At 44.4% G+C, this 22619-nt stretch overlaps 4 protein-coding genes across 5 annotated transcripts; 1 reads left to right on the top strand and 3 right to left on the bottom strand.

The window, feature by feature from the left end:
• The first annotated feature begins 120 nt into the window (after positions 1–120).
• Positions 121–4863, top strand: ccdc97 (coiled-coil domain containing 97). 2 transcript variants are annotated; one of them, XM_035181814.2, is made up of 8 exons: positions 121–616; positions 706–882; positions 1257–1416; positions 1559–1647; positions 1721–1913; positions 2004–2127; positions 2266–2415; positions 3461–4863. In XM_035181814.2, exons 1-7 carry the CDS (start codon positions 419–421, stop codon positions 2378–2380), a joined length of 1056 nt encoding a protein of 351 aa, XP_035037705.2. In that variant the 5' UTR covers positions 121–418; the 3' UTR covers positions 2381–2415; positions 3461–4863. The 2 variants fall into 2 exon arrangements, with proteins under 2 accessions (XP_035037705.2, XP_035037704.2); XM_035181813.2 differs by lacking the exon at positions 3461–4863 and having other exon boundaries at positions 2266–2511.
• LOC118124021 lies at positions 4864–7835 on the bottom strand. The gene is made up of 4 exons (XM_035181799.2): positions 7328–7835; positions 7141–7209; positions 6397–6689; positions 4864–5962 (listed from the first exon to the last, which is right to left on the bottom strand). Exons 1-4 carry the CDS (start codon positions 7527–7529, stop codon positions 5090–5092), a joined length of 1437 nt encoding a protein of 478 aa, XP_035037690.1. The 5' UTR covers positions 7530–7835; the 3' UTR covers positions 4864–5089.
• A 209-nt stretch (positions 7836–8044) lies between these two features.
• Positions 8045–13913, bottom strand: sp100.1 (SP110 nuclear antigen, tandem duplicate 1). The gene is made up of 16 exons (XM_035181785.2): positions 13601–13913; positions 12960–13134; positions 12216–12449; positions 11820–11939; positions 11532–11665; positions 11388–11432; positions 11234–11273; positions 10923–11036; positions 10738–10845; positions 10432–10568; positions 10047–10115; positions 9823–9953; positions 9156–9267; positions 8997–9071; positions 8711–8854; positions 8045–8629 (listed from the first exon to the last, which is right to left on the bottom strand). The coding sequence occupies exons 1-16, from the start codon at positions 13742–13744 to the stop codon at positions 8531–8533; spliced, it is 1881 nt and encodes a 626-aa protein (XP_035037676.1). The 5' UTR covers positions 13745–13913; the 3' UTR covers positions 8045–8530.
• Positions 13914–14661: 748 nt separating this feature from the next.
• On the bottom strand, positions 14662–22180 carry LOC118124012 (extracellular serine/threonine protein kinase FAM20C). The gene is made up of 13 exons (XM_035181788.1): positions 21963–22180; positions 21265–21373; positions 19801–20307; positions 19601–19606; positions 19183–19361; positions 17431–17509; positions 17183–17275; positions 16494–16609; positions 16134–16314; positions 15630–15739; positions 15367–15448; positions 15123–15182; positions 14662–14907 (listed from the first exon to the last, which is right to left on the bottom strand). Exons 3-13 carry the CDS (start codon positions 20301–20303, stop codon positions 14667–14669), a joined length of 1650 nt encoding a protein of 549 aa, XP_035037679.1. The 5' UTR covers positions 20304–20307; positions 21265–21373; positions 21963–22180; the 3' UTR covers positions 14662–14666.
• Between the last annotated feature and the right edge of the window lie 439 nt (positions 22181–22619).

The raw sequence follows: 22619 nt of genomic DNA, 5'->3' as shown, positions 1-22619 counted from the left end.
GCACACTCCTCTCCACCAGGAGGCGCCATCACGACGTTAGCTCTTCCGTGTTTAAAGGAGGAAATGAGCAGGACTCAATCTGATAATCTTAACATTCTACCACTAGAGGGCGACAAACTCACGCGCACAGGCGAGTGGGCGGAACCGTTGTTCCGGGTGCGGAGAAGCAGGGGACTCCAACTCGTGACGGACCAACATGGCGGCGGCGAAATATTAAGCTAAACAACTCAGATGTAAAGTAATTTATTACATCATTGTCACGCGAGAACGTTCATGTTAAATCTGCAAAGTCCTTCATTGTCACTATTAACAACAAATTAAACGTAAAGGAAACGTGACACCGGATATAAACGTTAGCTAAGCTTGAAAATAACTGTTATTTACCGGGAGCCGCTGGAAACACGTTAGCTAAAGAAGCATGTGGGGGGAAATCGAACCTCCGGTGAGAACACAACAACAACAACAACAACGACCACAACAACAACAACAACAACAACAGAGTCCGCGTGACAGCGAAGAAGAACGGAGCGGATCACCGGAGGAGCCGGAGACACCGACCTGGAGATATGACCCAATCCGCCGCACTGACACCGAGCAGCCGCCGCCGGACATCCCGGTGAGACCAGCACATACAAACCTGTGTGTGTGTTTGTGTGTTTGTGTGTGTGTGTTGTTCTCTGTTACCAACATGTCTTCACCTCTCAGTTCTCGAGTCGGGCGGAGTCCACCTGTGTGAACGCCATGTTAGACGCGGTGGCCTCCAGCGGGAGCCTGGTGAAGAGCCAGCAGGTGGGGGAGGCTGAGCTGAGCCTGGAGCAGCGGAGACGGGAGCTGCAGCTCCAGTACACACACAGACCCCTGGTGTTCCTGGAGAGGTATCATGTATGTGCACACAGCAAACTTTATTTACACAGCACCTTTTCACACACACACTCGTCACAAAGTGCGTCTCAACTTGTAAATAGATCACATTTATACACAAGTTGCCTTCTCTCATTTATACACAGCTCTTTCTCTGTGACGCACCATTTGTGGTTCAGTATCTGGGCCAAGGACACTTCACAATGCAGACTTAAACCCATAAATGAAAATTCACTCACTTACTCATCACTGTGCCGATGGAGGCGGTGGGTGAAGTGTTTGAGTCCACGAAACACTTGTGGAGTTTCAGGGGTTAAACAGCGTTGCAGCCAAATCTAAACAATTGAAGTAAATAGTGTTTACTGTGCTTAACACTTTTAACTCTCTGTTTCCAGGCGTGTCTGAAGCCTCAGGATCTGTCAGCGTTTGCCCACGTCTGCTCAGACCCACGAGCTCTGCACTACAGCTGCGTGATACAGAAACGAGATGAAGAGTGGACGAACAGAACCCGGGTCAGGAACCAGCGCTACGCAGCCCTCAGGGCCCTGCAGACGGGTAGGGGCTCCACTAGCCTACAGTGGTTTCATACAGACTCTCTACTCCACCAACCACTGGTAGTGATACATACTGTGTGACTGATGATGTACATGAACTGAAACTGTTTTCATCGCTTCTTCTGCTCTACCTTCTCTCCCAGAGGGTCAGTATTTCAGTGAAGAGCAGATGCGGATCAGGGAGCCGCTGTTGTATGAACAGTATATTGGCCAGTACCTGACGGATGAGGAGGTGAGTTTCATTCTGTAAAATGTTAGGTTTCTCTCTCATGCTTTGGGTTATCTTCTAACAAATCATGCTTCAGGTGCTGGAGCGCTCCCAGGAAGCCATGCTGGACGGTGCACCGGGGGGACCAGGGGCCCCAGCAGGAGGCCCCGGAGGGCTCGCCCACCTCCTCCTCAACTCCTACCAGGAGCGTCTCATCCAGAATCGACTGCAGGAGGAGCAGGAGAGAGAGGAGGGCGCACTGGAGGAGGATGAAGATGACGAAGATGATGGTGAGAGGGGGTTACGGTTGGCACTGAAGTTAATACTTTTATCTCTGTGGTTTTTGTCAGCATGTGTTTGTCTCTGTGTTCAAACTGAAGATAACAGAGTCCAGGAGAAGGAAAAGGAGCCCACAGCGGAGGAGAAGGCTCTGCTCAGGGAGGAGTTCATCAGTCAGATGCACCAGCGCTTCTTAGACGGCAAAGACAAGGATTTCAACTACAGGTCAGACACACCTCCACAGACTGGGCCTTTATACTTGGACATAGAAGAGTAGCTACTGGTTTTCATGGTAATCAATCCAGTAGTTGTTGTGTGATCCAGTATTGTAATTGTACTGTTTTTGTTTTTGTCCTTTTATAGTGAAGTGGATGAAAACCCGGACTACGACAACTTGGACATTGTCAGCAGAGATGCTGAGGAAAAGTACTTTGATGAAGATGAGGAGGAAGAGGATGAAGAGGATATGATGGACTAGCTGCTGCAGTCGTGTGTCACCTCTCGGACTGACCTGTAAATACACATGTACAAAATAAGGATTCTGTTTTTGGATGTTTCACCTGAATGCAAACACAGCTGGTAATAAACACAGCTTGTAGCTCTCTTGCATTTGGAGAAATTCATTGGCGGCACACAGCTCCTAGTTTCAGCCTGGAGACAGAAGGACACACGTGGTGTTTTGCTCCGGGAATCAGACACTATCTGATAACATGTAAATACAAGGAGCTGAACTAAGCTGCATTACCGTTAATAACTGCGTCGGCCAAGTGTATCGGCTCAATGTCAAAAGATAACTTAATTTCATAACTTGATCGCGTGTTGACTGTGCAGTGCATTTCTCTTATAATCTTCAATTATCAACTGAAGCAGAACAAACAACTAAGATCGTATCACAATTCATTTCAATCATTTTAGATTAGAAAGATACATTTCCTCTCCAAAATGTAAAAAAAGTTCGAGCCTTATATATATATATTATATCTGGATCTATTGATAATAAACCAGTATAACACATTACCAATATTAATATTTTTATCTTCCATATCAAACCCAAGATATTGGCCTTTTTTACAGGTTGTGGATTATGTTCTAATCATGAGAATAAAATAAAGTTATTTCTATTTTCCAATTAAGGACCAAGGACTTCTTGTGTAAATTAAAATCCATAATATCCCTCACAGACTTGAATAGCTGGCCACTTGTGAAATATCTCAAAGCACACCTACCTACTTAGTCTTCTTAGAAACCTGCAGTGTTCGAAACGCAAATTAGGAAATGTGAAGCCAAATGAACGACAGTGGCAGCAGCCAAATAAATAATGCCTCAAAATTTGAGGCAATCAGCAAAACTATGAGCAGGGTCAGTAACTTCAAGAGATCCTTCCACTTCTGTGGCTCTGCCTTCTCCACAGTTTCTTCACCTCCTTCTCCAGATCATCCCCCTTGTCGCGCTGCTTCAGCTGCTTCTCCTCTTCTCCTCTTCTCCAATTGCTTTCATTCTCTCCGTCAGGATGCTTCGTGGGAAACAGCTTTGTTTCATAGTGTTTCCCCCCCTTCAGGGACACCAGCGTTTGGATCTTCGACACGAAGCTCATCACCTGCTCCTCATCATCTGCCTTTTGGTTGTTGAAGACATTGGAAGCCTCCACCACACCTGCGCAGGAAGTTGCGGAGGTTGCCATCGCTCTTGGTTTTGATTTCAGACGAACCCCATGGGTATTTTAATTTTCATAGCACCAAATCATAACATACATCATCTGTATGGAAGAGAAAACGTTCATTAACTGTAAAGGAACATCTAGAACCAGACAGAGAAGGGGAGGGGGAGAGTTGTGTAAGCATACTTTTTAAGCTCTGTCAGACTGGTTGTGGTAATTAAAATAACAGAGTGATATTTATAGATGTAATCATGTAAATAAATGACAGCAGCTCCAGACCAAGTGAGAGTTTCTTCTGAGAACTCTGGACAGTGTCTGGATGAGTCGATGAGACAACACAGCAGCAGGAGAGTCTCTCTAGTCGACACTGTGTTCATTCAACCACGTTCCACTGTCAGGCCCTGTTTACCTTTAATAAACCAAAAGAGATTGATCACAAAACACAGAAAATCCCCTGAAGCTTCAGACGACAGACTATGACTATGACGACCTTATCAGGGTTTTCTGAGGAGAACGTTAGATCCCAGACTGTTAAACCCAGAGCAAGGGGACGGTGTCGGGTCGGCACCGAGTCGAGGTCCAGTTCTGACTGTAAAGTTAAAAAGCCGAGTAAAGAGCAATATTCTAATGTGCAACGACACAGACGTGAACTGGGTTTTCAGTTCTCTCCCCAGCTCTGCTCTTCCTGCTGCTCCACACTGACGTTATATCACATGAGCAGAATGAAACTGAAACTATGAGTAAGAAATGTCAGGTGACTGGTTAAAGTTTCACAAGCTGAAGGGTCCGTGGACTTTGCTCACAGTGATTTAAAGTAGAAAGACAGTGCTTTGAAACAGGAATAAAGTAATTTACAGTGGGCATACAGTGATTTAAAGTAGTAAAATTTAGATTTTAAGTAAAAGTACAGTGATTTAAAGTATTATGTTTATTTAAAGTAGGAAGGCAGTGCTTAAAATAGGAATAAAGTAATTTGCCGTGGGCATACCGCGATTTAAAGTATTAACATGTTGATTTTAAGTAAAATCACAATGAGTTAAAGTAGGAATGAAGTAACTTACAGTAGTAATATGTGGATTTAAGTAAAAAATACAGTGATTTAAAGTAGGAATGCAGGGCTTAAAGCAGGGATTTGGAGATTTCAAGTAGGAATGCGGTGATTTAGAGTAAGAATATGGTAATTTAAAGTATGAATACACTGATTTAAATTTAAATTTCTTCTACCACTGCTCATTTTGTCCTGAAATGTCTGATGTTCTCTATAGAAATATGTGGTAAACATGGTAATAAATCCTAAATCTTAATAACTATTTGAGGAGAATGTTTTTATTGGATGTTAGTGCACTGTCATTAATGCACTAAAAATCAAAACATGTCACAACGACGTAACATTTCACTTAATTTACAAAAGTGGGCAGTTCAAATGTTTGTCTTTTTCAATTCTTGTTTTTCCATCATGTCCGAGTACGAGGCCGTTCGATACAAAAGGTTTTTTTAGAGAGCTTCTGTTTTCTGGCCTTTCCCCTGACATCACTTCCTGTCAGCCAGTCGCTGCAGGAGCGCGATGACTGTGTCCTGTTTGGAGGAGAGCAGCTCCAGGGCCGTGGCTATCCTCCCGAGGGACTCCGCCATCCGCACCTCCCTCCTCTCACGCCTCTTCTCTCTGGCGTCAACCTTGCGGCGAGCCACTCGATCCATGTGCGCCTGCTCCTCCTGCCGCTTCAGGATCTCTTGGAGCAAAGTTACGCTGCTTGGCTCCTCGTGTCCTTTCTGGTTCTGTGCTTCGCTTTCCGACAGGCTTGTTGCAGACAGCGAGGTGGCGGCGGAGGACGTGAGGCAGGAGGACATTGGGGAGAAAGACGACGAGAGGCCGAGGAGATTCTGACTGTTGCTAACTGGCACCGCACTGATACGAAAAGGAAGGACGCCTGACGAGAAGGAGGGAGCTTTACGGCTTGCATGGTGTGTTGCGTTGAGGTCTGTGCTACCGGGCGAGCCGAGGGAGGGGGACGTCGAGGCCGTTTCTGTAAAACGAGGCGAGGAGATAAAAGATGGAGACGGCACAATGGTGGCGGGATGAATAGTGGTCGTAACAATGTCACCGTTGAGGACGATCAGGGGCTTGACCTCTGGAGCATTTGCCGGGCTGATGGTCGCTGTACCCACTGAGGTCATGGCGGCTGTGCTGCTGATGATTTGACTGGTGGCTGCTCCGTGACCCACTGACTCCAAACCACCAGGCAGAGCAAAGTCACCGTTCGGCCGGACAACGGTGGGGGGCTGAGGTTTTGCGGCGATTTTTGCCAAAGGACAGGGAAGCGTAGAGGCCGCGCTGCCACCTTTGTGTCTTTTGTTGTTGCTGATCTGAGTGCCGACGGTGTCGCAGAGCGTGGCATCCATCAACTGGAGAAAAGACAGAAAGAAGGAGAAGAGGATATAAATCATTTGTTGAGCAACATTTTTCTAACTTAAGATGAAACCCAGTAAAGTAATTAGCTTATGAAACAATCCTTACTGTTGGAATGACCTAGTAGTGCAACGATAGCTCGATAATTTCTACCTGGTGATGTGGAGGACACCAGAGACAGTCCTGCGGTACCTTGCTAAACTGGGACTGGACAATACCTGTTTATAAAGTTGAGATATATCGGGCAATGCTCAAAGACATGAGGGTCGTGGACTTGGGAAGACGAGATCAGAAAGTGGAGAGGAAGAAGTAAAGAGTAAGAAAAGTTTAATCCAACTAATTTAACTCCTCCTGGTCAGAGAGGAACCTGATCCAGTTGTTTGAAGCATTCAAGCACCTCATCCCCAGTTTTCTCTTTCGTTAGACTCACATCAAAGAACTCCCAGGACGTTTTCGCGTGTCCCGTCTCCCGGCTGCGGTCTTTCACCCTCTTGTACGTGACAATGAGGTTATTCCACTTGCGACGGATCTTCTCAACAGGAAGCAGGTGTCCCTTGGAGGCCATCTCCTCCTGGACGCTCTGGAAGAGCTGTGAGCGCTCCCGGGTCTCGTAGAGGCCCCAGCGCCGCCCGACGGCCTCGATCAGACACAGGACTGCTTTGGAGGAGAAATCTGAGCCCGAGGGAAGCGTCTTGTCTGACGGAGCCGGAGGCATCACTGAAGCTGGGGGGGGGACACAATTGATTCTGGTTAAATAATCATCTCAGAGAAGAACGACACATTAATACCACATTAATAATCTTAACTGGTTTAAGATGGCGCTTCTCCACCTTCTCCTATTGTACAGAAAATGAAGCCAAAATATCCCAGACACGGGAGCCGCCATCTTAGTGATCAGGAAGTGAAGTTGTGAAGTTGTGGTATCGAGGTCCCGCTGAGACTTTAAAGATAAATAACTGCAGCTATACAAAGTTGTGCATTAGACTGACACAGCCTGAAACTGTTATGGTGCAGCAAAGCAAGTGTATTTTAAAAAAAAGTGAAAACTGTGCAAGAGTAAAACTTAAAATACAAGACTAGAGATATAATATGAATGAAGATAAACACAGGCAGTAATGGTGACAGTCTAGTGACACGGTTAATGCATCACAATGGTGAAATGATGCTTTATTACCTGGAGCTATCTTCAGGTACGTTTTTCCATCTCCTGCTGTGGTGAAGAACCGCTCAGTGCTCAAAGGATCTGAAGATCACACAACATCACTCATTTTTAATATGTTTTCAAACATAACAAACTAACATTTGTGACATGTTATTCAGACATGTGGAGCCACGTCCACATGCGGATGCTCCTCACTCACACAGCAGCACAGAGGTTTTAGAGGCGGCTGCCTGCTGCAGCTCCTCCGCAGTCTGATCCTCTCCTCCTCCCTCTCCTCCCCCTGCTGCTCCTCCGCAGACAGGCGGCTCCTGGCTGCTCGGCACCGGCGCAGACGTGTGTTCATCCAGCGCCTCAGTTTTCACCTGCGTCGTGGCGAGGCCTCCCTGCAGGTTCCCCTCCATGACTGCTGCTCCTGCTGCGGACAGACGGGCACCGACATGGGCCTCAGCGCTGGAGGAGCCGCGTGCTTCGTCTGCGCAGGCGTTGGTCTGTGGAGAAAGTTCGGAGGCCGCGGGTCTCAAGGCAGCTGAAGCCGATTTCTGCACCGATACGAGCCGCTACGAGGATCGAGTCCCGCACGGCGGAGTGGTCTCGTGCGCGATGGACTCGCGCCAGCCGAGTCCGCTGCGTGTTTTCATGCGGAGCAGAGAAATGGCTGCGCTGTTCACCGCAGCTGACGGATGCGCAGGGCGACTGCGCAGTTACACGGGCTGATAGGCTGTGTGGCAACTGTGACGTCAACGCGCACACGGTACATACATACATAAAGTACATACAAATATAAAATACATACACACACACACAGTACATACATACTACTTAGTACATACTGTACTGTTACATTTAGTTATTTTGAATAAATCATGTCTACATAATTTCAGATGTGCACAAATAAAATAAATAGACATACTATATATTTGTATAAAACATGTCAATGCTTTAATTATGTATAGTGACATGGAAATCCAGATATTTTGCATGATGCAAATGCTTTGGAGAAAATACATTTTAAAATACATATATTTAAAGTATATTAGGAGAAGTCACTAAGTTTTGTAGACAAGGAAAACACATAAATATTAAAACATTGGTCATTACAGTGAAGGTGAAATGGTAAAAAGTACTGAATTGAGTTGTCACATGGTAAGAACTATCCCATAATAACCACTGTTCACAAGTAGTGGTATAACCGTGGGTTCACTGAAACTTCAATTACACTGATAAAAAATACAGTTTACACTGCAAAATACTTTCTCCAGTCAAGTTGGATAAAGTCGGACACCTGAGTTATTTTAATTAATACAACGGAAAAAAGTCACAAAATCCAACTAAACTGCATTTCTGTAACTTTCAAGCCTTTTTTTCCAACTGAGTACCGAGTTTGAAAACGTAACCCTGCTCATCAGTCACCACTCGGTTCACCGATGTTAAACACTTCTTTGAACTGCGAGTGAAATAACTGCTTCAGTCTGTCCCCCAGGGCGAGGAGCTCCGGGTTAGCCTGGAACACAACAGAACAGTCCTGGTCACTAAAACACTGATGAATCTTAATGTTAGATAAGAGTTCTTCCATGTTTCTTACCTGGTTGTACGAGGCACAGTTGGTGAATATGAGTTCGACGTCAGACACAAAATCTCCAACCGTTTCGTATTCCATCCCCTGGAGTTTCTCTGCTACTTTTTCCAGCCACATCGGAGTCTGGACATGTGTGGAGTAACTTTCCAACTGTGGATGTCAAGCAGAAACGAAAAGAAATGCTCAACACAGTCAGCTGTAGACGTAGGACCAGATTCCTCCAGAAGCCAGTTAATAACGTAGTTATTGGCACTACTTTTTCATGTAGGACGACATCACGCAGCTTACTTACGTCGGGGCATGGGTCTAAAGCAAAGGTTTGTTTGTCATCAGCACTGAACAGACGCAGGACGAGATACTGACATTCCTGTTGATGAAGAAAAGCATGAGTGATGGTAGAGACACAGGCGATGAAGATGGACGTGGACAGAGAGTCGTTCGGTGAGCTCACCAGTATGTGTCCTGAGATCCGGCGGGTGAGGGCTGCTGTCATTTCCCGCTTATCACCGTACCGCCAGTCCTGAGTGGTTACACAGAACGTACACATCCACGGCCTGTCGTCCCTGTACACATACACACAAACACACACACACACACACACACACACACACACACACACACACACACACACACACCACATCAAAACCTAGGAGTCTAAATAGAAAATAAAGCCCAATGAGCTGGAAGATGCAAAATTATTCAGTAAAGCTCAAGAAATGTTCTGAATTTGGTGAAATCTTTCTGTTGGTCACTGAGAACCACAGACTGTAGATAAACATAAACCCCACGTCCTCCATGTTAATGATGGGACATGGACCAAACTAAAAAGTAAAAGGTACACATCAAACAATTTTTTCTCAAAAATTGTCATTTTAGGTAATTCTTGTTTTTTCTGGTTATTTGATGCCATAAAACTGTGGTGAAACATTATGATTGACAGCTGAGACGGACTTAGGATCGGTTGAGCGTGTGTATCTGCCAATAGAATACTGATTAATATGGCATAAAATGAAGTATATGTGAGTAAATTAATATGCATCACAATGTAAACACATAAAGACAGATACTTCAAATGGGTGTTTATCTCTTGATTGGCTCCTACTTCGGTCAAAGCTCACCCCAAAAGGTTGTCATCTACATGTGGCAGGTGACATTTCTGGTGGAAGGAATAAGGGCAAGAGTCACACACCACCAGGACAGCTCCTCCTCTTCTACACACACAGCACTGATCGTCGTTTTTCTGATTCTCCTGCCGGGACACACAGCACGTGACGGAAAGTTTGTTAACACGCAGCACAACCAATGAATCAATGGAGAAATTGTACGGATGAATAAAACTTACCAGATCTTTTTCATTTGGTTTGCACAGACTGCACGTACACAGCAGGGAGTGGATCTTCAAGACGTTCGCCTGAAACGAGACAAATCTACATCGTCTTCCTCTTCGTTTCATAGTTCAGGTGTTTCAAGCTTAAAACTTCCTGTTGCTCTCTCACTACCTCCCTGTCTCCATCCATCCATCATCCGTCCATCATCCATCCATCCATCCATCCATCCATCCATCCATCCATCCATCCATCCATCCATCCATCCATCCATCCATCCATCCATCCATCCATCCATCCATCCATCCATCCATCCATCCATCCATCCATCCATCCATGCATCCAAACTGCTTGTCCCAAGATACACACACACACACACACACACACACACACACACTATACCTCTATGAGAGCACAGAGTGGTTTTCCTTCACACACAATGTTTTTCTTCCACAAGCCTGTCTGACTTGATGCCTCCTTTAAAAACTCCATGGGGGTCAACCAGCTCTTCTCTGTTCGAATACACTTTCCACGAGTCCCTGGTGGAGAAAGACAAGATCGGATGGGACGTGTTGGTTTGGGCGGTTTAGTTCACAGCGTTACACTTGTCACAGTATTGCAAAAAACAAAGATACGACAACTAATATTCGACAACTTCTGCGATCACCTGACTTTTCCTCAAGCGCCACATTCAATGGTGAACGTTACCTGAGGAAAATCGTTTTTGGTGTAAAGTACCAGCTTCAGCTCCACATGTCACTTTGAAGACTTTGCCCACTTCTGGCTCCGTCTGGTTCTCAGTCGCTCCCTCTTGATCTGCAACGGACACATGCTGAGAGTTTGAGAAACTTGAACTCATCTTAGCATAAATGTATCTTCATATAAACAAGCACCTGTGACGTCCGTAGAATTTTCTTTGTTGCTGTCAGAAACCCGGTCCTCCTGGTTTTGCAGATCATCCTCCTCATTTTCATCATCATCATCATCATCATCCTCTTCCTCAGACACTAAAAAAGGACGAAGCGAATTTGAGGATATTTCACCTTTTCATGTACAAATCAGTCATAATTTATGCCCAGGTAAAAATACACTGCCTATTATAACATTATGACATTTTAATCTTTTACCTGAGATTAGCAGATGCTTTGGTATCTAAAACAAATACTACATTTTTCAATAATCAGTGTTTAGCACTAATACAAACCTGTGATTGCACCATCAGATGAAAACAAGGATCTCTTGGCCTGCAGAGAAGAAAGAGGAAGAAATAGCCCAGATAAGAACAAGTGATAACAAGATGATACTGAGTCTGACTTTAGTTATTTTTCTATTCAAGATGTTTCCACCCGTCTTGATACCGTTTTATGGCCTCTTTTGAATGTTGCTGATTTCAGGTGCCCGTCCTGAAGAGAAATTGAAAAACAAAGAAAACAATCTTTACCACAAATAGCGTGTGAAGTGATTTGTGTATATTATAGAATAAAAATTGCTTTTCAACAAACCTCTATAAGTCTTGCCAGTGGGGAACCCATACACCTAATGCTCAACTTCCAGTTCTTTGAGCTTCCCTTCCCTGCAAACTTTTCAAATTCACTGGGAGTAAACCACCGTTTCTGGAACATAATGCACGTCTCCCCTGAAACACACAGAGGGAAGGAAATGTGTCATCGTCACAGTCATATCAGTTATATCTAAAATCCCAGCGGATCAAATTAAATCATGTCCTCAATCAACTCGTCCTCCATTTTTAAATCAAGTAATGAAACAATTATTCCTTTTGAACCTCTGACCTTTCGCCAGGCGCTCCCTGCTCAGAATCCCCTCCTGGGATCCACAGGTCACAGGAAGCTGAGTCTTATAAAGTGGCCAAGTCCAAATGGGGGGTTTCTCTCCTTTCTTAAACGGAGAATCTGGGAAATTTGAACACAACGTTTAGTTAAGATTTCCTTGTTCCAACAGATTTGTGTTAACTTGCCGTTCAGGGTTCATCAGGTCATTTCACACACTTTTCTGGAGATAGAAGCCTTTGTTGAATCTGCAAGTTCGTACAAACTCACCGTAGGAATGTAATGTAGGAGAAATTTAGGATGAGAAAATGAACATGTTCTTGCAGGAGGTGTAAAGTGCACTTTACAGCAGCCAAACTTTCAGGTGCTTTAAGTAAGGCTACATGAGAGGTGACTTACAGAAGCACAGTTTCTCTGACTTTTTCCTCTGACGTGGAGTCAGCTGAGAGGAAGGACCGGGCTGCTGCTCCTCATCATCCTCGCACATTCTCCTCCTCAACAGCTTCCTCTTCTTTTTCACTGAGCTCACCTTCTCCTCCTCTTCCTCCTCAACTTCGGAGAGCTCCTTCCTTTTCCTTTCATCTGTCTCTTCCTTCTCCTTCTCGGGCAGTTGCGTGTAAAACTGGAAAGATCCTGCAATTACATGAAAGGTCGGATGTGTAATGAAAACAAGGTTCACATTAAAACAAAGAAACTACTTTTTTGTAGGTGTCGGTCAGAGAATGTACTCATCTCAGGACTTTACTCTTCTTAACATCTTTAATTCTGCTTTGCATTTATGTTTGAATCCATAGTGACTGTTCAGATTGTTGCAAATTATTTAAAGCTAATGTGGAAACAAGCAGAATTACTAATTACTATGATAACTTTATTTATAGAGCGTTTTTCAACAAAAAGTACAAAGTTCTTCGCCAGAAAACAACTGGTTCATTTATAGAGGTACATAAATAATCATGGTCATAAAAACCACAATAATAACCTGGCACCCCAAGTAAAGTCAGGAATATGCCTTCTGAAAAAAGTATGTTTATAGAAGACACCGTGAAAAGCCAAGAAACGAATCAATAAATTATTAAAATCAATCCTAAAACAGACAAGGAGCCAGTGTTGAAACAAAGAGGTGTGATGAGATAAACGTCTGACCGTCCATGAGGCTGTAACGCAGCAGTCGCAGGGTTGGGTAGAGGTTCAGGATGGTGTCTTTGAAAACACATCTCCAGAACAGGTGGATGTGCTGGGATCGCTCCTGCTCCACCCAGTCCAGCACGTCATACAGGGCTTTCTTTATGTTTTCTTTTTTCCTCATGTGACTCACTCTCTACACACAACACACACACGCGCACACACACACACACACACACACACACACACACACACGCACACACACACACACACACACACACACACACACACACACAACACATTATATATTTCAATCATGATAGTCTTTGAAATGCATCAGCTCATATTTCATACACAATAAATAATTGGAAAAAAAAATTTTATTTCAATCTTTTCAATAGCTTCAATGTCATGTGACCCAATGACTATAAATCTATCACAAATTATAAAAGTGCACAAGACAAATAAAACAAACCTCCTCTTTAAATTGGATTATATTATTATTTATCTTCTGTTTTATATAATATTTCCCGCTCTCACACGTGGGCGCGCGTTTCATCCAATAAGGACCCGTATGAGGAGTGTGTGTGTGTGTGTGTGTGTATGTGTGTGTGTGTGTGTCTGTATGTGTGTGTGTGTGTGTGTGTGTGAGCCTCTCTCACCGTGTACGTGTCCTCCGGGATCAGGTCGTGGTCCCGCAGTTGGCTGAGGAACGTGCGCGGGCTCTCCATGCAGGACATCTCTGTTTTGTGACAGTGGAAGAAGCGCAGCAGCTCCTCCGGCTCCAGGAAGTCCAGCGGGTCCATCGCGGAGGGACTCAACGAGTCCAGATGTGCAGCCAGATGTGAGACAGAGGATCTGACAGGTCAACAGTCTGTGGGGATTCCAGGTGTGGAGATTGAGTCCAGTGGTTCATATCGCTTCCTGACGATCTGCCCACAAATGCTTTCTCACTTCCTCCTTCCAGTGACGTTGGGAAAGTGAAACTACTTTGAAATGTTTTTGTGAAGTCGCAGTTCCTGTCAGAGGCGCCAGGGGGCACCACTGCACAGCACACCTCAAAGGCTTTCATCAAAGGGAAGTTTGTTTGTGTAGCAAAGTTTATTAAACTTTATTCAACCAGGAAGGTTCCATTGAGGTTATTTTTCAGTGGACACAGGACAAGACAGGCAGCCCAGAGAGAAACACAGCTACGGATAAGAAACAGCACAAAGCAAGATGTGAAGAACCAGAAGAATCGCATCCACATTCCAGGATTCAGGCAACGCAGCCACAAACATCGACATCCAGTTCCTTCATTCTGGTTCTAAAGGCGTTCATTCACTGAGCTTTCAGTCCTTCTGCAGGTGCATGATAAGCAAAAAGCCCCTTTTCCAGTTTCTGTTTGGGATTTGGAGCAGAAAGTAAAAAGAAGTTCTGAGAACGCAGAGAGGAATGTCCAATTACCTTCTGTATAATGCAGAGGTGATGAGGGAGCAGGCCCACAAATGCCTTAAATATATATATTTATTTATATATATATATATATATATATATATATATATATAATACTGCTAATATTTCACCACGTAACTTCTCGTGTGGAGTTATTGGGGTTTGACCTTGAACACAGAAGTCTTTGGTTTAAATAGGGTAACAATCTTTATAGCTATAAATCATGAGTCACCACAGATATGATACAGATATATAATTTATTGTTGTTCTTTTTCCTCAGTCAGGCTGTTGATCCTATTCTCCATCGTATCCTTCCAAGTCGTTGTAAAGGACATCGCTGTGCTGATCCTGACAGGTCCGCACCCCCCGCAGGACGGTTGCAAGGCGGCGGTCCAAAGCAGAAAGGTGCGGCTCGGACAGGAGCGGGGCCCCGCCGGCCAGGGGATCCTGAGCCAGCGACTCCTGCATGACGTCACTCAGACGGAAGGCGGGAAGGGACAAGAGACGCAAGCGGAGGAGGGTGGAGCGACGAATCCTACGAAGTGAGGAGGAGAAGAAGGTCACAAAGAGAAACTGAAGAGATGCTGAATCGAAACAGTGAGTAAGAACTTGAAATGGTAATTCACGCCCACAGCCTCCCCAGGTCCTTTAATTGTGTTCACTTCCCACCAGGCTTAAGGTTTCTGCATCACACTTTGAAACGTTCATACTATTTGTGTGTTTGTCTATTTGTGTTGTTGTTGTTTTTACCTGCAACACTGTCGCAATGGAGCGAGAATAGACGGCTCATCCCGAGAGTGACGCCCAAACCTGTGTGAGAACATTGTGTAACTTCAGTTCGGTCACTAGAATGTGACTTCAATGTAGTTGCTGCCTCAACAAAGGCAGGAATGAAAGAGATGTTGCTGTTGCCCGCTGCAGAGAATCTTCTGCGTAGTTTTTCGGCTGACAGACGTAACTTGTTCATTGATACTCGATAAACCTGATCACTCACGCCCGCCCATTATCCAGATGCAGCACAAAAGTCTCATTGCCGAATTTCTCAAACGTCTCGTAGTGATGTCTGTCCATGTTGCCTTTGAGAAATAAAACATTCACTATTAAAAATCTATTTTACATGAACAAAAATACATATACAAATGTTGTAATGAGTCATATGTTGTGTGACATGTACAGTGGGTCAGTTATCCCCTGCTGGGACTCATCATGCTGCCAACCAGTTGACTGCTGGGTTGAGTTTATAATCTAAAGACTGACCCATGAGGAAGTCCAGCACAGCCATGTCTATGACGTCCACCAGTCTGGTGCCGTGGTTGTAAGGCGGCGTCTTTTTGACTTTGTCACAGTAGTTCGGGTCCTTCTCCCACCTGGGAACAACAGTGAGCTTCACCAGGACAAAGTAAACGTGTATACCTACCTACCTACCTACCTACCTACCTACCTACCTACCTACCTACCTACCTACCTACCTACCTATCTACCTACCTACCTATCTACCTACCTACCTATCTACCTACCTACCTACCTACCTCTCTATCTCTCTATCTACTCATTTTGTGTACTGATGCCTTCAGGCCACTAGAGTGCAGTAAAAACACACGATTCCCAGCTTCAAGTAAGACACAATACAAGATACTTTAAAAAATGACTTTTTATATTCTGTCCACTGTCACATGTATAAAAGTAAGTAGTATTTATCCTTTAAAGTAATATTTTAATATATAGTAAAGTATAAAGTAAGCTTTATGGAAGGGAACCCACTGTGCCAGCTTGGTGCGGCTGTACGATCGTCTCCACGGTGACCTCCAGGACCTGCGGGGAGCGAGGGTGAGGTCAGGCAGCATCGCAGCCAGGGACACCTCCAGTGCATGAGGCTGACCGCACACCGGGTGCTCTGTGGAACAGTAGTACTCACACTGGCCATAGAAACACACGTTCCCTACTAGAGGGGGTCAGAGAGGTACAGTCAGTCACATGTCTCTACACTGGTTTGTGAGGGCGACATAAGTAATGTGTGCAGCCTTGACCCACACACACACACACACACACACACACACACACACACACACACACACACACACACACACACACACACACACACACACACACACACACACACACCCGGGGAAGAGAAGAAGGTCCTGGACAGCTTGCGGTCGGTGGTTATCTCTCTGATCTCCGTGGTCACATTGATGAGTCGACCGACCACTGGAGGGATCCTGTTGAAGCCCAGCAGCCTGGACAAGATGGAGACACGGAAACAGAGACAAACTTTAACATGAGAAAGACACCCTGAAAATAATCAGGATAAAACACAGGGTAATAATCTCAGTCCTCAGCCCAGTTCGTGGAGTGGCGAGCAGACCCCCTGGATGAGGAGGTCAGGGAGCAGCAGGGGAACATGTGATGTCTGAAGATCAGTGATGTGCTCTGGTGCAGTTTCAGAGGCGGGGGAGTGAAGCCAAAGTCAGAGTAATGTGTTCTCTCTCTCTTTGTGTTTCGGCGAGGACGAGTCTGGCTCGGCTGTAACTTATGTAAATGTTGCTGACTCAGGCAGGTGTGCAGTGAGTGAATGAGAAATAAAACAAGTGCAGGAGTCGTCTGTACCTTATGGCTCAGTGTCTACACTTCCTATTGATTTCCTCAGCAGAACTTTACTACCACATTAATTTTGTTTTACTCTTTACTCGTATCGCTGAAAGACAAGCAGCCTCATGAATAACTGATTCCGGTGTCTGAGCAGTGACCTGCTGGTAACAGAGTGGTCTGTCTACCTGCCGCCGGCTGAGGGAGCGAGCAAACATCTGTACCTGTCAAGGTGGAAGGCAGCGATCTCCGCGTTGTGTCTCTCAAAGTCTGAGAAGTAGAAGAGGTTCACGTCCGTCTCTGTGTCTCTGGACTGTCTGTGCAAAACAGAAACGCACAGGGAAGCAGAAGCGCTCGAGGCTATTTGCTGACGTATGTGTAAGTGTGCTGCACTGGGTTGTCTTATTAATACAAAGACTTTGTGTTTCGGCCTGATGGTCAGTCAGTCAGTGTTTGGACAGCGTGGTCTTACTTCATCGGTTTGAGCAGAGCTTGTCCGTAGTTTGGGAACGATATGAGCAGTTTGAGCTGGGTGCCTCCTGTCTTCTGAACTGAGAGCGTTTAGAAAACAAAGAGGATTACTTACAGATATCATTTATAATATCATGAGCATTCATAACAAATACACATATTCACAGTTAATCAGTTTAATAACCGCAAATTGTTTTCTCTCATTTACCTCGGCTGAGATCTGTAAGTCAGACACACAAAGTAGGAATGAATGGATTTTATATATTGTGCATTGTCATTATTATTTATTATTTCTCGTTATTTCAAGTGAGCGAGTCAAATTTCAAGACGTCCAGAAAAATTAACTCCTTTCTTTGCAGGAATCAATCAATCAAAACACATAAATCCTGAGATATAAATTGATTCCTCCCATATTTATTTAGGCTGTAACCTCTGTTTCTAACTGATGGATTTAAACATTTAAATTTGCAAATGTGAAAAAAGGGACAACAGTGACAAAAAGCCGCCCGTAGCTGAGATTAGAACTTGATTTGCAACGTATAACACAAACCCCGATACAATATTCATTCTGCAGCTGAAGATGGAGACAGGGAGTCTGAGCAAACACACAATGAGAGCGTGCATGTGTCGATGCTAGGAGAGATGTGTGCCTGTGTGTTTGTGTGTGTGCACGCAGCAAGCGTGTGTACTCGTGTACGTGTGTGTGTGTAGGTGTGGAGATAATACAAGTCTGTGGGTGGATTATATTTATGACCCTACTACGAAAACATCATTTGAGCTACACATTCGCCTGCTGTCACACAATTATAATTGTGTTTAACTTTGTATTTGTGTAATTTGTACTGTGTAAGCAGAGGTGTCTGAGTGTGTAATAGCATCCTCTCCATGTTGTTACATCCATGCAGTAGATGGGCTGTAATATAAATTGCACTCACTCATGAAAAATTGATTCATGGTCCACATGCCTCCCACTGTTTGCCCTGTTTGCTTTTCTACCTCTTTCAAGCTCTCACTCTGCGACCCAAAGGGATTGTGGGTCATCGCACATCGTGCCGAATCCTTCTGGGTTTGTTCTTTCATTCTGTGGAACTTCACGTATGTATTCATCGCTTCACCGGCGCCGTGGATGTGTTTCTCGAACACGTGATCCTTCCTGTTCTAAATACGAACCTGATGTCACAGTTGACTCCGTGTTCGCCGAGTGAAAACCTCAGTAAATACTCTTTGCCTCTGGCTTTCTCTCAGTCCAGCATGTGTTGTGTTGTGTGAATAGATCAGAGTTAAAATGAGACACCAGCACGATTTGCAACGTTCTGACTGTTTAACCAAACAGAAGCTGATGAGTTAAAGTCAGACCAGGAATCCTGTCGTCTGAAATGCATTATTTTAGTGGAAAGCCTAATATGGTGCAGAATACAGATCCGGAGCTTTCATATGTAAACAGGTTTGTTGCTCAGGCTGTTTTGGTTGTTCGGGTCTTGGCAGAACATGCACAGTGAGGCCACTCTCCTACTCTGGGAATGAATAAAGAATGACGTCTGCAGTATATTGTCTGTTTCATTGCCCACCACTGTGCCGGTGAGAAGTAATTCTGCTTGGCTGGAAAGCCAAGTCGTATTGTAGGAACAAAAAGATAAAAAGAGTTAATTATCCTTCCTCTCTCTAACGTGTCTCTGTGTACCTTTCCCAGGCCATGTTCTTTCTTCTCTCTGTCCTCTCACCCGTTTTCCCCTGCCTCCCCTCATTTGCTCACCAGCGCCGAGGATACGTTGCGTTGCCAAATAGTGAGTCACTTGGGCCAGGTTGGGATCCTTCCTGTTGTACAGCTCCCAGCGAGAAATGCCCAGGTGAAACCGAAGCCAGGGAGGGTGAGTCTCTGCGTCGCTCGTCCAAGTGACTCTGTCGAAGCCTTCCTCCTGACTGGCACTCTGCCTTGAGGAGAGGAGGTTGTAAACAGGCAGGGTCGGTTGTAAAGCATTTATTAAAATCACATTTACTTCTCTGTTATTTAAATGATCAGAATCCATAGCTGTGTAAATATTTCACTTCAGAAGTTAGACAATTGTGAAATGAAGCTCAAACTTGCACTTCATGTTTCTGAATCCTGCTGCCTGCAGAGGATTGTAGAGAAGAGAGGCATCAGTTGCCATATAGCCCAATATTGTTTATACCTTTGCCTGCAAATAAACACAAGGAACACATTAAAAATCTAACTTTTGAATAGCTTAGAATTTTTATATTCTTATCTGTTAGAAATGATCAAGGTCAGGACCTCATATCTGGCTACAGATATTCAACGACAATGCAGGACAGTGGATGTGTCCATTATTTACACAAAGATGTATTTCAATGATGGATCATTTTCACTCACCACTGACTGTCACTGTTAATGTCATCTTCCTGCTCTTCTTCTTCACTTCCTGCATCTTCTGTTGTCTTCAACCTCAGTAGCCAATCATCTTGGTGTGGCTCTGGTCGTGGCAGGTTGTACAGCGGGTGATTGAACAGGGCCTCCAGTGCAGAATGACCCTTCACCTTGGGAATCACTCTCCCAGCTCCAATCAGTTTCTTATCCCTCTCAGCGACTGAGTCTGTCCCTTTCTGGTCTGAAGTGTTGTTCAGTTTGTGCCCCTCGTCATTCCGGGAGCTCGTTGGCAGTTTATGTGAGGAGGAAGAGGAGGAGGAGACAGACTGATGCTGCCGGGTGTCAGTTCTTGGATTGAATGAAGAGGAGGATGAAGAAGAGCTGGGAAGGACGCAGGCTGTCTGGAGGACGGAGAGACAAAAAAATGCCAGAAGGAGATGGAGAGTGAGGGACAAACACGCCAGAGCGAGATAGATGGAGCGAGTGGGTCGGGCCAGGTTCCGTCTCATCGTGCTGCAGGAAAAAGAGAAGCAACAACAGAGTTTAAAATCCAAACAGACCACGGAGCCCTGCCAACACTTCCAACATCATGAAACATTTTTTACAAGTTGCATTTCTCTTGTGCACAAAGTAAGACAGTGAAAGAATGTTACTGTGAAATTACATTTCTGTTCGAGCCTGTGCGGTTGAGCAAAGGTGTTTTTTGTGAAGGTTACATTTTTTATCTGCTGGTGGATATAAATAAAAATTCGCCAACATCAGTGGGATTCAACAATGAAACCGAAGTGGTGAACAACTTACATGACCAAGTACAGAGCTGTGCTAGCATGGTTTCGAAAATCTTCTATAAGTCTTATAAATTAGTTGAGCACAAATGCATCAATATGCTGCGAGGATACCGAGTGTGATCATTTTTGACCCATTTGGAAAAAGCCATTTAGTTCCTCTCAGCATCACCAGCTGCTGTCGGTGCATAAACATTGTCGGAGTGGAGCCACATCACCGATCATCAGGATGTAGTTTAACACCTGCTCTGGTTTCCTCTGTTTCAACACGACTGGGACTTGACGGGATATTCAGGAACACGAGTGCACACAATGTGAATCACCAACGCTGCAGCCAAACTGCACAAGTTTTATCGCTACAACAAGAATGTATATGAGTCTATGTCAAACACATTTATTGATTTAAAGGGTGATCGCGAACGCGGCACAGTGGTGAGTAAATAATGAGTGAATTTTCATTTTTGGGTGAACTGTCCCTTTAAGGTGTCCGACAGGTGGATAGACAGAGACAGGCCTCCACACATGAATTCACATGCGTTACCGCAGCAACACACTGTCAGATAATCATTTACATCAAATTCCGAAAAGAAAGAAAAAAGCTCGCTGAGAAAAATCAATACATTATTGAACAGCTCGCTGCTCCTATATTCCCTGTGTGGAGCCGCAGGTCGGAGGAATTACTTACATCTCTTTCCCTTCAAGACGTCTGGCGTTCTTCTCCCTCTCGCTCAGCTCCTCTTCCTCCGTTCACGGGACACACTCAGAGTTTACCTCTCTTTCTTGTCATCCGGCTCCTGTCCAGGACGATTGCGTTTGTACGTTTGTTTGTTATCAATCAGTGCAAACAGACGTTAGAGGGCCGGCATGTTGCAGTGACCCAGGTCTGAGTGACCCACAGTTAAAAAGAAAGGAATCCAAATGTATTTTACTGCCAAGTGACCTTTTAGTCTGGATCAATGTGGCGTGGGGTTATAGTGCTGATCCTGTACAGAGGCTGATGCGTTTACATGGACACCAACGTTCTGACTGTTGACCTTCTTCTGATCGAGACGTGATATCGATTGTAGTGTTTACATGAGTTGCTAATAGAATATTACATTGTGATGAAGACATATTCTTATACTCTACATGATGTGACTAAGTTTGTCCAAATTATTCTGAGTTTGACATTATTCTGGTTTAAAAAAAGCTGTTTACATGGCTGTGTCGTATTGAGACTTAATCATGGTAATATCAGAATATCACTGTACATGTACACAAATACTGACTCACAATAAAAATCGTAATAATCTAAATTGTCCCCAAATAAAAGTAGTTGTATACATTAATAAATAGTTTAAATTTTATAGATTATTTAATAAGCATTTTGGGAAACGCACTTACCGGTTTTCATGCTGAGAATTAGACGAGAAGATTGACACCACACACGAGGCTACCTCCTGCTAGTTAGCTTAGCATAAACACGTGAAACAGCTTGAAGTTAACAAAATCTGCAACGAGAAAAATGTTAGCTTACTTAGGAGCAAGTTATATGTTTGATGTTTAATTTATACATAAATAAAAGTTTTGCAGGGGTGATTTTTAGATTTCGTTTTTTAAAACAAAATCATTGGCGAGTTTTGAAAATGCCGTCACGTGATTTAGTTTCCTTCAGACGTGGACGGGCCTGCTGTTCCTCCCTGTCTCTTGTCTTCACGCTGAACCAACCAGTTGCTCACGGCAGCTTTTATGTTCACCGCTCTGATAGTGTCAGTCCTCTCACCTTGAATTATTCCTTCACCCGTATGCAGAGCTCTTTTATTATTTTCTCCATCTCTCTCTCCTCTTCTTGTTGTGTTCCCTCCCCTGTGTCTCATTCCGGAGACCAAATAATGTCTTCCCCTGGTTTCCAGACGATGTGGCTTGATGTGCTTTTTGTTTCCGTTTGGGAATTCACGGAGGTTTTTATATTTTTATTAACTCCCTGAAAATGAAAGAGATGCCAGAAACGGTGAGCTGCCTCTTCTGTTCTGAAGAGTTTGATACCGGCAGCACATTAAG

The sequence above is a fragment of the Hippoglossus stenolepis genome, chromosome 16, assembly GCF_022539355.2.
Source record: "Hippoglossus stenolepis isolate QCI-W04-F060 chromosome 16, HSTE1.2, whole genome shotgun sequence".
In the NCBI taxonomy this organism is placed as follows: Eukaryota; Metazoa; Chordata; class Actinopteri; order Pleuronectiformes; family Pleuronectidae; genus Hippoglossus; species Hippoglossus stenolepis.
This window is presented reverse-complemented; position numbering and strand designations above follow the sequence as displayed.

Bases quoted from the DNA above. Each gene is read 5' to 3' on its own strand.
- ccdc97 (XM_035181814.2), top strand. From the start codon at position 419: ATGTGGGGGGAAATCGAACCTCCGGTGAGAACACAACAACAACAACAA. The intron at 883-1,256 runs GTATGTGCACAC...CTCTGTTTCCAG, and splicing joins TGTTCCTGGAGAGGTATCAT to GCGTGTCTGAAGCCTCAGGA. The intron at 2,128-2,265 runs GTCAGACACACC...GTCCTTTTATAG, and splicing joins GACAAGGATTTCAACTACAG to TGAAGTGGATGAAAACCCGG.
- LOC118124012 (XM_035181788.1), bottom strand. From the start codon at position 20,303: ATGAGACGGAACCTGGCCCGACCCACTCGCTCCATCTATCTCGCTCTG. The intron at 17,276-17,430 runs GTAAGACCACGC...TGTTTTGCACAG, and splicing joins GCTCTGCTCAAACCGATGAA to ACAGTCCAGAGACACAGAGA. The intron at 15,740-16,133 runs GTGGGTTCCCTT...TGTTGTTCCCAG, and splicing joins AGCCGCACCAAGCTGGCACA to GTGGGAGAAGGACCCGAACT.
- sp100.1 (XM_035181785.2), bottom strand. From the start codon at position 13,744: ATGGACCCGCTGGACTTCCTGGAGCCGGAGGAGCTGCTGCGCTTCTTC. The intron at 12,450-12,959 runs GTCAGACGTTTA...ATGTAATTGCAG, and splicing joins GCGTTACAGCCTCATGGACG to GATCTTTCCAGTTTTACACG. The intron at 11,274-11,387 runs GTATCAAGACGG...TCTTCTCTGCAG, and splicing joins TCAAAAGAGGCCATAAAACG to GCCAAGAGATCCTTGTTTTC.
- LOC118124021 (XM_035181799.2), bottom strand. From the start codon at position 7,529: ATGGAGGGGAACCTGCAGGGAGGCCTCGCCACGACGCAGGTGAAAACT. The intron at 7,210-7,327 runs GTGAGTGAGGAG...TGTGATCTTCAG, and splicing joins TAAAACCTCTGTGCTGCTGT to ATCCTTTGAGCACTGAGCGG. The intron at 5,963-6,396 runs GTGAGTCTAACG...TCTTTTCTCCAG, and splicing joins CGTCCTGGGAGTTCTTTGAT to TTGATGGATGCCACGCTCTG.